The sequence below is a fragment of the Phallusia mammillata genome, chromosome 8 (genome assembly GCF_965637545.1).
Source record: "Phallusia mammillata chromosome 8, kaPhaMamm4.hap1.1, whole genome shotgun sequence".
NCBI classification, from domain to species: Eukaryota; Metazoa; Chordata; class Ascidiacea; order Phlebobranchia; family Ascidiidae; genus Phallusia; species Phallusia mammillata.
Window position 1 is genome coordinate 1779177 of NC_137259.1, and position 13513 is coordinate 1792689.

At 37.0% G+C, this 13513-nt stretch overlaps 3 protein-coding genes across 3 annotated transcripts; all 3 read right to left on the reverse strand.

Moving 5' to 3' along the window:
* Positions 1-249: 249 nt before the first annotated feature.
* Positions 250-4964, reverse strand: LOC145204595 (uncharacterized). The gene is made up of 7 exons (XM_080077188.1): positions 4812-4964; positions 4277-4409; positions 3935-4135; positions 3621-3726; positions 2986-3137; positions 952-1129; positions 250-693 (listed from the first exon to the last, which is right to left on the reverse strand). Coding segments are annotated over exons 1-7 (924 nt in total). The 3' UTR covers positions 250-692.
* A 643-nt stretch (positions 4965-5607) lies between these two features.
* LOC145205037 (uncharacterized) lies at positions 5608-8261 on the reverse strand. Its single transcript, XM_080077672.1, has 9 exons — positions 8189-8261; positions 7962-8044; positions 7753-7848; positions 7262-7370; positions 6957-7157; positions 6800-6902; positions 6478-6611; positions 6229-6410; positions 5608-5999 (listed from the first exon to the last, which is right to left on the reverse strand). Exons 1-9 carry the CDS (start codon positions 8259-8261, stop codon positions 5823-5825), a joined length of 1158 nt encoding a protein of 385 aa, XP_079933798.1. The 3' UTR covers positions 5608-5822.
* Positions 8262-8799: 538 nt separating this feature from the next.
* LOC145204760 (cuticlin-6-like) lies at positions 8800-11489 on the reverse strand. Its single transcript, XM_080077357.1, has 5 exons — positions 11292-11489; positions 10975-11084; positions 10520-10668; positions 9948-10129; positions 8800-9546 (listed from the first exon to the last, which is right to left on the reverse strand). Exons 3-5 carry the CDS (start codon positions 10623-10625, stop codon positions 9370-9372), a joined length of 465 nt encoding a protein of 154 aa, XP_079933483.1. The 5' UTR covers positions 10626-10668; positions 10975-11084; positions 11292-11489; the 3' UTR covers positions 8800-9369.
* Between the last annotated feature and the right edge of the window lie 2024 nt (positions 11490-13513).

Below are 13513 nucleotides of genomic sequence, written 5' to 3' on the forward strand. Positions count from 1 at the left end.
TCAATTGGGAAAATGCTAATTAAAAGGTAAGTTATTACAGTTGTTTTCTCAAGAGATGTAACCAGACAGTTTTCACTTAGTGCAGATATTTGATTGAAAATATACTGATTTTAACAATGGGTTTATTTCAAAAACTCTAAGAAACAAGGTAGTGGGTTGTGTATTCAACAAAATCGGCATCACAAAGCATTAGGGTGCGCAGGCATCCAAACACACATTAATTAATACGTTCATTCACAATTTGTACGCAAGCTTTTCTAAAGTCACCTTCAACGATAAACACATGTTCGGGTTCACATTTCTGGTTTTCTTTTTTCAAGAGATGTAACCAAACAGTTTTCACTTAGGACTTTTGAAGTCGACACAGCATGCACTGTCTGCAGCTTATAATTTTATGTTTGTCTGTTAAATAGGTTTGGAAGCAATGATAAGGGCCGGTAGTGTATTTTAATGACTAAGTTATATGGTACAGTTTATATGATAACGCAATAATTTACAAGTTGAAATAACCACAAAGTATTAGGGTCCGCAAGCATTCTGACAAACTTCAGCAATCAGTTGTTTTGCAATTTGTTCTCCAGCTTTTCCAAAGTCTCCTTCAACGTTAAACATGTGTTCCAGATCACCAGCAATATCGAGAAGTTGTTCCATGTTAATTGGTGTCTCGTCAAATTTGAAGAACACCCCATAAGTCTGAACGTTAAAACTCAAATTAATACAAAAATGCTTCCACTAATTCCACTCCTCTTTATCAAATTTGTTCTGTTGTTCTAGTAAAGCCTTTTCCTTTATTCTAAAAAAGCCAGGCAATGATTTCATTTTGGGATAAGTGTATTTCAAATAATGTTTTAGTTTCGAACCAGATCAGGAAAGATTTTGATTTGAGAAATTCGTTGGATCCATTTACTTTCATATATTTGAAAGATTTAGATACTTGAGGGTATACTTTACCAAAACTCCATCCTCTCTGAGAGCTTGCGCAGCTTCTTTAACGTCATCCAGTTTTTGTCGATCAACACCACAACAATGTCTTTGTGAAACTGATGCCGATGACCTTCAACAAACACGTGATCTCTGACGTAACGAAGGGCGTTTCCAGTGTTAACTGAGCCACCTGTCCACGTGTCACCTGAAATTCGACGTGTAACAGAATTTTAACAAACAAATTGGATTTTTAAACGTGAAACAGCTGCTAGTATAAAACCTTTTTGGTGACGGTATAAACTGTGAAGGTAAGTTTACAAAACATTTTTCAGTCTATAAAAGCTGTTGCTGCCAGGCGTAACATTAAATTTACAAAGCTCTTCTGGCAAGTGTATTTTATACCGACGTTTCGACGTCCTATGCAGATGGCCTTCATCAGGTTAAATCAGGGGTGCAAAAGTTTTTTCGGAGTTTGGTAGCGGGCCGTAATTTTTAGTAGCGCATGTGTTTTAGCCTTATCTACACCAACAGTGTAGAGTCTAATATAACGTACATATATGTCCTTACCACTTCATATTGACAATATTGTTAGGTTGTGTGCTGGCTGTATATTTAGCATTGTTTGTACACAGATATTAACGGTTAAATCAACTCACAGCCACCAGCACATATATTTAAATGTAAATTTTCCCGGCAGGACCAGTTCGTTTTGAAGGCCGCACGTTGTGTACCTCTGTGCTTGCATGACATCAGGGCAAAGCACAACCTGTTGACAAGAGTTTTTTTTCCAGAAATTTCAAACGAATTCTGTGGTTTCGAATCCCACCGTGCCTCGCTATGTGGGAATGTTTGCTGATCGGCTAAATCAGTATGCCGCCTTCAACATGCCTGGCATAAACTATTACACACCAAAGCGTCAGCGTAGAAATTTCCTCTACACACGTTCATTGCGACCGAACAAAAATGTCTGCAATACGACAACAACGTATGATCTGTGTTTTCCCACGCACCATACGAGGACTGGAAAAAATGGACTTTAGCTTGTTTGTTGTGGTATACGCGATGTTCTGTTAACTTAGTATTTACTGGATAAAACGCAAGTGTAAGTTAAACAAACGTAAAAACGATCAAGGCGAACCATTGTAGCTTGATACGAGACAGGTACTTTTTACTTTTCACAGGTTGCCGAAAAAATGCGCTGTGAGCCACGAATCGGTAAGATATGTATGTGCGGCGTGTGTGACGTTTTGTTGAGTGGATGCGCGTTGCAAATCATTTTAAAAACACGTGACTGATTGCACAATCCCCACGGCGCTTAGCATGAGTGACGTCACATTCTGCGCCTGAGGTGTGGGAATGGATTTTATTCTGAGAGAGTAAATATTCTCGGTTATAAAAGAGAGGAAGTAAGTCACTTCTTATTACGACGGTCACTACTGTTAAGCTACGTCAATTGATGATTGCAGAATCAGCACTTTGTGCGCAGTTTGCATAGCATCGCGACATTTGCCACAAAAGTGTGGCAAATTTAAAGTTCTACATGCGACCAACCTATTGTGATAGCGGGCTGATCCATGCGTGTTTTTATGGAAAAGGCAATATTGGTTGATCGTTGTCGGAAACTTATTTTTTTCTCAAGTGGGGCCATTCCTTCAGTGTTTTAGCACTATCTGAGTAAATTAGTTCAAAAAATATATACCACCTCCAAGTAGGTGGCAAGAAATTACAGTCGCACACGCCGATTTTATAGTCGCGCAGCGCGACCGCGCTACCGCATTTTTGCACCCCTGGGTTAAATGACACTCAATGTAAACATATTTTTTCAGTCTATTGATCATTTTGACAATGTTGATGTTTTACAATTACACAAGTTTAAAGGATTATACAAAAGCGGGAGAAGAGTGAACCAAAGTCTATTTCGAAATACATTTATCGAACAGACAGTAAAAGCTAACACTAAATTCATGTAATAATCTAAATAAAGAACTAAATACGAAGCAAACGTTAAGCAACCTTTTAATAAAATGAAAAACTAAGAAGAAAGATTTGTTCTGAACATACCTTGAGAAGGATAACGTAGAATTCCTCCAGTACCATCAGAAGACGCAAAACAATCTACAGTTTGGTTGAAGAAGAAACTTATTTCTGAATGCACTACATCACTGAACATGATTCGAGCCAATCGGTAATATTGTGGATCCGTATTAAAGCGGCTGTTGGAATAAAAACATACACAACATATTCAAGATTATAGACTTTAACTTGAAAGAAGGGTCTTACGTAACGTGAAAGCAAAACATTTTCCACACAGACTGTGATAGCCATACATTGACTCCATATAGTCTTGATTTCTTAACGCGCCAACCCAATTCCCTTTGTGGGAGTCCTACTACATAAACATTTATCCACCAACTGTGCTCCTAGCATTTTACGCTGTTTAACGCGAACTTTGCGCACCGGTCTAATTGAAAATTTCATTGCAATTGTGCTGCAACACCAAGCGAAATAAATCCAACTTTATACAAACGCACAATTGCCAAAGTGCTTGTACATGAATATAATTAGAGGAAATCAGACAACTAGCGTAACTACTAACGACAGCATACGCGTGAAGAATACGAAGCAGTGACGTCCCACAAATCTACACGGGTATATACCATGTGCACAAACCCTTTGGCAGTTTAATTCGTATTTACCTGACGAAAGCTTTGCCGAATGTACTGAGGGCGACGGTAAACCTTGACTCCGTTTTTCTGTTTGCCAAACCAACGTAGTCAAACGGGGCGTAAGGTGGGCATGGCACTGAAACAAGATCAAGTAAATTCAACAGCAAAGAGTCATTGCATGATAAGTAAACATGAGTCAGTGCATATCATTTTCACCTGCAATGTCCTATTATTTCAGCTGGTGACAACACACTGTTTACTGGAAGCAAGGTCCAAACTAGTGTGCACTGTTTACAGTTAACTTGCACAATTTTCAGGCATAAAGAATAAAGTAAAGTACTTACTTGCACAACACGGCGTTGGGCTCGACCACTGTCTGTTTCCCATGCATTGCAAAGTTGTCGAGTCGCTTGGATTGAGATAATATCCAGACGTAGTGCAGCTGTAGTAACATTGCGAACCGATCTTGTTACCATTTGTGTAAATTACTTTCCCATTGCGGAGGTTGGCAGCGAGATAACTACAGCTCTGTTGAGAGGTATTTGCTGAAACCATACAAAAGGTTAATTTTTTCAAACTTGGCTAATAAGACCTTTTGAAATCTGAAAATATACATTTGGTAGCTATTTGTCAAAGGTCACTTAACACCACAAACTACATGTAAAATCCAAAACTATTATATTCACCTGTACATGATTCAGCAACGTTGCAGGAATCTTTGTCACAGCAACAACAGCAAACAGATGAAAACAGGTTGTCGTTGCATTGATGCCTTCCACCGTATTTGTCCAAGTTCTGTATATTAAAGTAACAATGATTCTATCTCAATGTATTTACTGAGGACATGCATTGCTGTATCTAAGTATCTATAAGCACATGTATTGATGTTCTACAGAAACACAGCAGGCTTGCAAAAAATACTTTGCTTTAGCTGCATGATTGCGGCCACAAACGCGCAAATTGCCTGTCCCACACATGCTTAGTGCCTGCGGGTAAAACGTCACGCAAAACAACTTCACACTTTGGCGTAGCCGCAAAAGTTAGCAAAAACAATCATTTAATGAAATTAACATTTGCATTAAATGCTTCATAAGTTAATTAGAGATTGGAGTGAAATTGTTTAGTTTGTTAATTATTTTGTTGACAGTTTGGTAAAATATTTGTACATTTGTACGTTATTGTTTCAGCTTGTACAGGCTGATACGATGTGATAACACCTACCTGTCTACGATCATTCTCGCAAGCCTGCTTCTGTTTACATTGCTTCCAAATCCTTTGGATGAAAAAGTTTCTGCGCACTACAGTTGCGCACACGTCCTGAAACAAGTAATACAATCGCTTTGACAAGTTACCAGTCTCCCTGTATTCGAACATTCCTTATTACTTGAAGCTGAACATTCCCAACAACTTAAACCTGCGACCAACAAATTCTAACTAATTTTTTCTTAAAAGTTCAAACATTTTCGTAAAGTTCCAACCCAACCAGTTTATTGAGAACAATAACCAAAAATGAAACAGGTTTTGGCAAGATTTTTGTAATACATTTACAGGTTTAGTAGCAAACGAATTCTGATATGATGCAACAATCTGGGAGATTAAACTGATACAAGATTTTCTAGAAATTTAAATAAGTGGAAGTACTTTAAACAGATTTGAGCTATTATTTTACCGTAACTTACATTTTTGTGGTTATGTGTGGTTAGAAGTAGTTTATTAAGAGACCTCAGGCTAACATGCCTGACCGTAATTCGTATATTAATGCAAAAACAGAATTAACATTCTTTATCGTGAAATGTTTCGCTCGGAACGTCTATGTCATTCCTTTGAGGATTAGGGCTATCCTAATCTGCTTGTAGAGTGTCTGTTAAAAAAAAGATTGAAACTGTAAAAGATTGAACACTCAACTACTTTCTTTCCAACGTAACTAATAACTTTCCTTGAAACTAAATGATATTTTAAGGACTTTTTGCAACAAAACACAAATGGCAAGGACGACAGTTGTATATTGTATGTACTCGGTCTTTAAAGCCTGGATATGAGGTAAAACGTAAACTAAAACATCCAGTTACCTATAAGCTAAGAAACTCAATGGTGAGTCAATACGAACTGAATTATGCACGCCGTTGCAAACGAGCAACTCTTAAGTTTAAAATGTCAAATATTTTGAGCAGACGGCATAGCTTTAATTGAGTAACATCATCACATCAATTCGTAACACACGTTAAACGAAAATCACGGTCCACAAACATTTTCACACAAATGATCAATTAATTCATCTGCCAATCTTTTCCCAGCTTCTTCGAGGTCATCTTGAACAACAAACACGTGTTCAGGTTCACCGGCAATGTCGAGAAGTTGCTCCATGTTAATTGGTTCTTCTTCGTCGAAATTGAAAAATACGACGTAAGTCTGAAAAACGAAAAGTTATAAACAAGCTCGGTTGCTGTAGCCCAATTACGACATTCTTGCAAATGTATTGTTTCTATTAACGGTTTCGTGTTATATTGGGGGTGGCCTTTATTAGGTTGAAGACACTTTAATCGTTAAGAAAAACCCAAAATAAACAAAAGTACAAACGACTCAAAATTATTTTAGTTGTATTTCGGTCAAATAAAATCAGTTATATCCTAATATTTACCAAAATGCCATCGTCCCTGAGAGCTTGTGCTGCCTCTTTAACATCATCGTCTGAATATTTGTCAAGATATATAGCCAATACATCTTTGTGGTCAATATCGTGATGACCTTTGACATACACCTGATCTCTGACGTAGCGAAGGGCGTTTCCTATGTTTGTTAAGTCGCTGTCTGTCACCTTACCTAATAATTCAAACCATTTATTAAAATCAACATAAATTACAACAATTATTTTTAAGTGAACAAAAACCTTCCGCTGGGTGGCGTTTAGGTCCTGGACGAGCACTTTTGGAATCGTTAAAAAATGTACTGAACTCTGGATAAATAACATCACCAAATACGATCCTGGATTCTCTGTAGTATTTCCGATCCAGCACCCATCTCCTAGTAATGCATAGAAATATCATTAAATTAAATAGAGTGATGGCTATAGTAGATTCAAAACAGATTCGAGTTTATTTCGTTAAGCAAGGACTTTCTACGAAGCAGCCTAGCCAATCAAAAAAGCTAAAAGCTTTCATTGTTTTTGCAGTTCAAATGTTTAGTATTTTTTTGCTTTTTTGGTTTATTACCGGAAAATAGCTCTGCTAAAAGCCTGAGCTTTTGCAAACGTTTCGTCCTGTATTCTGTTCAACATTGCAATCAGGTCAAACGGTGCATATGGAGGGCAGGGTTCTAAAACATAAGCTGTCAAATAATACGAACGATGTTAATGTATTAAGTACTCACTTGCACAACAAGGCTCTGGGCTCGACCACTGGCCGTTTCCCATACATTGCAAAGTTGTGGAGTCGCTTGGGTTAAGATAATATCCCGACTTAGTGCAGCTGTAGTAACATTGCGAACCGATCTTGTTAGCATTAGTGCAAATTACTTTTCCGTTTCGTAAGTATGTTGGAGGTAAGCTACACTGCCTTGATTGTTTGGTCGCTACAAATATAAGGGAAATTGGGAAATTTAATATTATATTAACTCTGTGGTTATTTGCCATCCAGTTTAAGCACCTATACTCCTTATTTAAATGGAACACTTACCTGTACAGGATTCAGCGACGTTGCAGGAATCTTTCTCACAGCAACAACAGCAAACAGATGAAAACAGGTTGTTGTTGCATTGATGCCTTCCACCGTATTTGTCCCAGTTCTAAACACATACAGATTGACAGGGTAAGTAACCCAAACGCCAAATCTACCTAAACACTCGAACCGGGCTAGGATTCAAATACCAACACAATAGGTTTGCGACACAACCCGCAAACTGCCCGTTGCTAAAGCGATTATTGCCCGGGGTGCAATGTCTCGCCAAGCAAGATTTACAATTTGAAGTAGGCTAACTGACAAAAATTTTCAAAATAAATACTACCCGACCTGTTGACACTCAGCAGAGATCTACTTACAAAATAGTGCAAAAAATGGAAATGGTATCAAATTAGTTTCGTTTAACCTAAACAATTCAATTCTATCACGAAATCTCAAGTTAATATGTTTTGTTTGGTTTCAATGATATAAGACAAAGTATTTCTGACCTGTCTACGATCATTCTCGCAAGCTTGTTTCTGTTTACATTGTTTCCAAATTCTCTGCATGAAGAAGTTTCTGCGCACCATAGTTGCGCATACGTCCTGCATATTTTAAACATTTTTTAAATTCCTAGTAGCTGCTTAGAATGTATTAAAGATTTACATATTTGACAATAAGCAAAACTTTGAAAACCAAACAAGAGGTTAACACAAACCTGATCGCTTTGGCAAGTTACCAGTCTCCCTGTATTTGAACATTCCTTATTACTTGAAGCTGAACATTTCCAACAACTTAAACCTGCAAAATACGCCTTGCTCAAAACATTTGTAACAAAGTTCAACATCAATAATTCTGAGAAACATTTAAATACCAAGTAAAACCTTAAAACGACATTTGTTAAGACCAAGTTCGGCCAAGCATTTGCGGCACAGTCAAACCTACCTTTGGCATAAACTGGAACTGATATAAGCACGATGGCTTGACAAACTGAAGGAGCTGACGAACTCCAAACCATTAGTAGCTATTTCAAATTCTCTACTAAAATGCTACAAACGTTAATTAAAATTCAAACCACTATGCGTTTTAGTAAACTGCATTTTATAAACTAAGCTTTCAGAAGTTATTACTTTTCTTGACGATTTACATGTACGAGGTGATTTATCATGTTGTGACTGCTGGAAGATTTAAACTTAAGATATCAAGCTTTTTGTGGCAATATTAACAAACATTGCATCTAAAAAACGCAAGACTTTTCCCCCTTAAAACTGAACACTACCTTTTTACAATCCATAGCAAACTACCGGAACTCTTAACAAAAAGTTTTAACTCAAATACCACGGTTTAAAGATTGAAATTGTGATATTTTTTTAGAGAATCTAACCTGTATGATATGCCCTTTAGGCATGACATTAAGGTGAAAGTAAGGCAAGTAGTTCTAAACAGCCTCGCCTTTCACAAAGGTTGTAAAAAAAATTACACAACATGCGATAGGTAGGCTTATATAAGCCTTTACTGGAAATAGTTGTTGAACTGAAAATAATTTGACGTTTGACTATAATGTCACTGAGGTTTATTGACTAATATCACAAAGCTAAGTAGTTTCACAAGCAATCAAAAAGTTAACGACCACAGACATCTTGACAAAAATGAAAAATTAATTTATCAGTCAATCTCGTGCCAACTTCTTCAAAGTCATCTTGGGCAATATCGAAAATATTGATAAAATGTTGCAACCAAAATATATTTCAAAGATTGTAATAATAAATGCATTAGTTCCAAATAGTAGTTAATTATATTTTCATTTCAGGTAAAATTTTGTCCTTACTGGAGATTGCAGGAGCTGAGGTACGAGTTCTGATCGTAAACAATACGGGACGTCGATAGAATAGATCCAGCAAACAGTGCAATCTTACGTGTATGATCATATATGGGATTTTAAATTATAAATTAGTCAGTTTTTTTAATGATTATCGTTTTGACACAGAGCATTTAATAGCAGGCCAAGAACCACCTTCTTTTATAGACAGCGTTTTTGAGCCTGACAAAAACTATTTGGTATCCTTAACACACTGTTAGTTTGCAACGAAACGTTGTTATTTACATGTTAACGTTATTGGTATTGATTAGGGTCCGCATGCATTCTGGCACACATGAGTGATCAGTTCGTCTGCCATTTGAGCTCCAACTTTTTCAAAGTCTCCTTCAATGATAAACATGTGTTCGGGTTCACCCGCGATATCAAGAAGTTGTTCCATGTCGATTGGTTCCTCGTCGTCAAATTTCAAAAACACCGCATATGTCTGAAAGTAAAAACATAAGTTGGATCAAATTAATCCTTTCTACCAATTTCCCAGTATGAATATGTTTCACTTTAGCTAATACGGTCGATCTTGTGAAGTCCCACCGCAGGCTAGATTTTTTTTCTAGCCTATGCCTTGCCATATGGGAATGCTTGGGAGACCAGCTGATTCGGTACAAAGCCTTTAATAGGCCTGGCGTACTATGATTCTACCAATTTTGTACCAATATTCTATCAATGCTTTTAAAATGCCAGATTATGTAATAATTCTGTACTAAGCGTATTTACAACAAAGATTTATTTTCGAAACAGATACGAAAGCTTGCATAGCTTTTACTGATTTTAATGGAAAAGATTAATTGGCTCGATATTTTGATTGTTGGAAACGTAAAGATAATTTACCAAAATTCCATCGTCCCTGAGAGCTTGTGCTGCTTCCTTAACGTCATCGTCTGAGTTTTTGTCAACCAAAACTGCCACTACGTCTTTGTGAAACTCATGTCGATGACCTTTCACAAACACGTGATCTCTGACGTAATTAAGGGCGTTTCCAGTGTTAATTAAACCACCCGTCCATGTATCACCTAAGGTTTAAAGAACTTCAATTAGGCAACTGTTTGAATGTCTGTTTTCGCTTACGTGAAAAAATCATCACAAATATTGCTTCACGAACATATACTTTATGTTTTAAAGTGGGTAGTAAAATGCCTTACCGGAGTCCTTATTAATCTATTATATATTTTCACAATGTTTACGTCAAAACTTAACTTGAAAAGTTTAACACATGACCCAGTTAGCTGAATAAACGTAGAAAACAGTATATTTTTGAAAAATGTTTTCAGCAACTGAAATGTTATCTGCTGCAAATGTATCGTAACAACAATTTTACCACAAACTTACAAGAATGAGATTTAATGAACCGTCTTTGAAGTTCTTTGAAACGAGAAGAAACATATTCTAATTACTAAATATACCTTGTGAGGGATATCGTAAAATTCCTCCAGCGCCGTCAGAAGAAGCGAATGGATCTGTTTCGTTCAGGAATCGACTAATTTCTGGATGTACTACGTCACTGAACATGATTCGCGCTATTCGGTAATATTGTGGGTCCGCATTGAAACGGCTGTTGGGATAAAACCACATGCAACGAATTAGAAGAAAACAATGTCTTAAGATAATAAAACGAATTAGTTTCATAAAATCGCAGCAGGCGAGAGAAGAATAGAAAACAGTGACCATGAAATAGCGCGATAAATAACGAAGAAAGTAACGACTCTATACACGATTTATCAGATAAACTGCGGTGCTTTTCTGGCAAATATTTTGTTTTTGCCGACGTTTTAACATCCTATTCAGATCGCCTTCATTATGGTAATAACACTCCATCGAATTCGATAAATTCGGAAAATGATATTGAATCAATTTTTACCTGACGAAGGCTTTGCCAAATGTACTGACCGCAACGGTAAACCTTAATTGACTCCGTTTTTCTGTTTGCCAATCCAACGTAGTCAAACGGGGCGTAAGGTGGGCAAGGTTCTGAAACAAGATCGGGTTAATACCGGAGCAAAGTGTCATTACACGAAACGTAATCTGGAGACGCATATCATTTCGACCCGCAATATTTTATCAGTTCAGTTGGTAACAGGACATTTTTTGTTAGAAGCAAGGTCCAAACTAGTGTGCTCTGTTTGCAGCAAACTAAGACAAAATCAGAAACCATTAGGAATAAAGTAAAAGACTCACTTGTACAACAAGGCTCTGGGTTCGACCATTGGCCGTTTCCCATACATTGTAAAGTTGTAGAGTCCCTCGGGTTAAGATAATATCCAGACTTAGTACAGCTGTAGTAACATTGCGAACCGATCTTGTTAGAATTTGTGCAAATTACTTTCCCATTGTGGATGTTGATTGGAGGAAAACTGCAGCGCTGTTGTCCAGAGTTGGCTGAAACAATACAAAAAGTTTTTTTTTTCAAATTTGGCTAATAATCCGGAACACTATATACGGATATGTTCATACGTTTAATGGGGAAAATAACGGCCCAAATAGACGTAAAAAGCGACATGCTTTATATTTCAAATGCTCATGCTATCATCAGTAATATGAAGGCCACATCGGTTACACCCGTTTATATACACCAGGGGTGGCCAACTTGTTAGTCGTTAAGATCGACGAAAATTTTCTTAATTGCACACGATCGACTGATCAGTAGTAATTTAGGCTGCCACTTACACAAAGCAATAACGCAAATTTCTGCATGAGATTTGATTGACAATTACCACATATTTATATTCATGAGTTTTATTATAAAGCATCACCTAGTTCTTGCAACAATAAAACGTCGCATATGTACATATTTTTCAAACTTTTAAATCTCCTCAATCAATTGCAACTGCTTCGTTAACGCAAACATTAAAGTTGTGACGACAAACGAAATTCACAATTGTTACCCAACAAAGAGAGTGACATTTACATTATTATTGTCTCATTGCACATTTGTGGGTTGTGTCAAAATGTCAGAAGTGCTGTTTTATATTATTTAATTTGTTTTTCAATTGATAAGCTTTTGATTAGTAATGGAGAATTTAGTGCGATCGACCAGTCAAAAGCAGACGATCGACGTGTTGGCCACACCTGATATACACTTTAGTCACGTAAAGGAATGATAAAAAGGTGTGGAACAAGCGTCGCATGAAAACGATAGATAAAAAGTTGCGCAGAAGCGAGTTGTAAGCCACCTGTATGTGTGCGAAGTATGGCGAACAGGTGCAGAACAACTACAACATACACTATAATTTCAAGCAAAAAAAATAGGACAGCACGTCACATCAAAATACGCAAGTTATTTAAGAAAACACGCAATAAGGTATTAAATAAGTAAAGAGGAACCGACTTAGAATCAACGTATATGGGGCCTTCATATCACTGATGGTGGCATGAACATTTACCGAAACGTTTGAAATATAAATCATGGTGCTTTTTACGTCTATTTGGGCCGCTATTCACCATTCAACTTATTGACTAATAATGTTTTTAAAAATCTAAGACAGTTGGCAACTATTTGTCAAGCCCAATTCACACAAGAAACTATATTTAAAATCCAAAACTATCATATTTACCTGTGCATGATTCAGCAACGTTGCAGGAATCTTTATCACAGCAGCAACAGCAAACAGATGAAAACAGGTTGTCGTTGCATTGATGCCTTCCACCGTATTTGTCCAAGTTCTGTATGTTTACATGATGGCTATTATAACTTTAAGTAACACTTATTAAAGCCCTATATATATTCACTAGACATACAAGGACATGTATTGCTGTGTAACAGCAACACAACAGTCCTGCAAAAAAACTTCTTTAGGCTTTAGCTGCATGATTGCGACCAAACGCGCAAATTTCCCGTCGCACAAGCGCTTAGTATCTGCGGTCCTAACACATCGCAAAACAAAATCACACTTTAGACGTAACCGGTAAAAGTTATGAATAGAATAATTTACTTACATTATAATACAACACGTAAAAGCTTCACGACGAAACATTGTAGTGAAAGTTCGTGGTTTGTTAATTGTTTAGTTAGAAATTTCATCAACCCATAAACGTGTTTACAAACCGATATGATAAGATAACATCTACCTGTCTACGATCATTCTCGCAACCCTGTCTCTGTTTGCATTGCTTCCAAATCCTCTGGATGAAAAAGTTTCTGCGCACTACAGTTGCGCACACGTCCTGAAACGGGTAAAACAAAAGGATATATATATATATTCTTTACTAGATTTGTATCTCCATGCAATCTCAGACTAGAATTCAGTTAATAGACTTTGAGCATAAAACGAAAATACAGCAACCACTTTAAGCTCGTACCAACCTGATCGCTTTGGCAAGTTACCAGTCTCCCTGTATTTGAGCATTCCTTATTACTTGAAGCTGAACATTCCCAACAACTTAAACCTGCGAAAATCAAA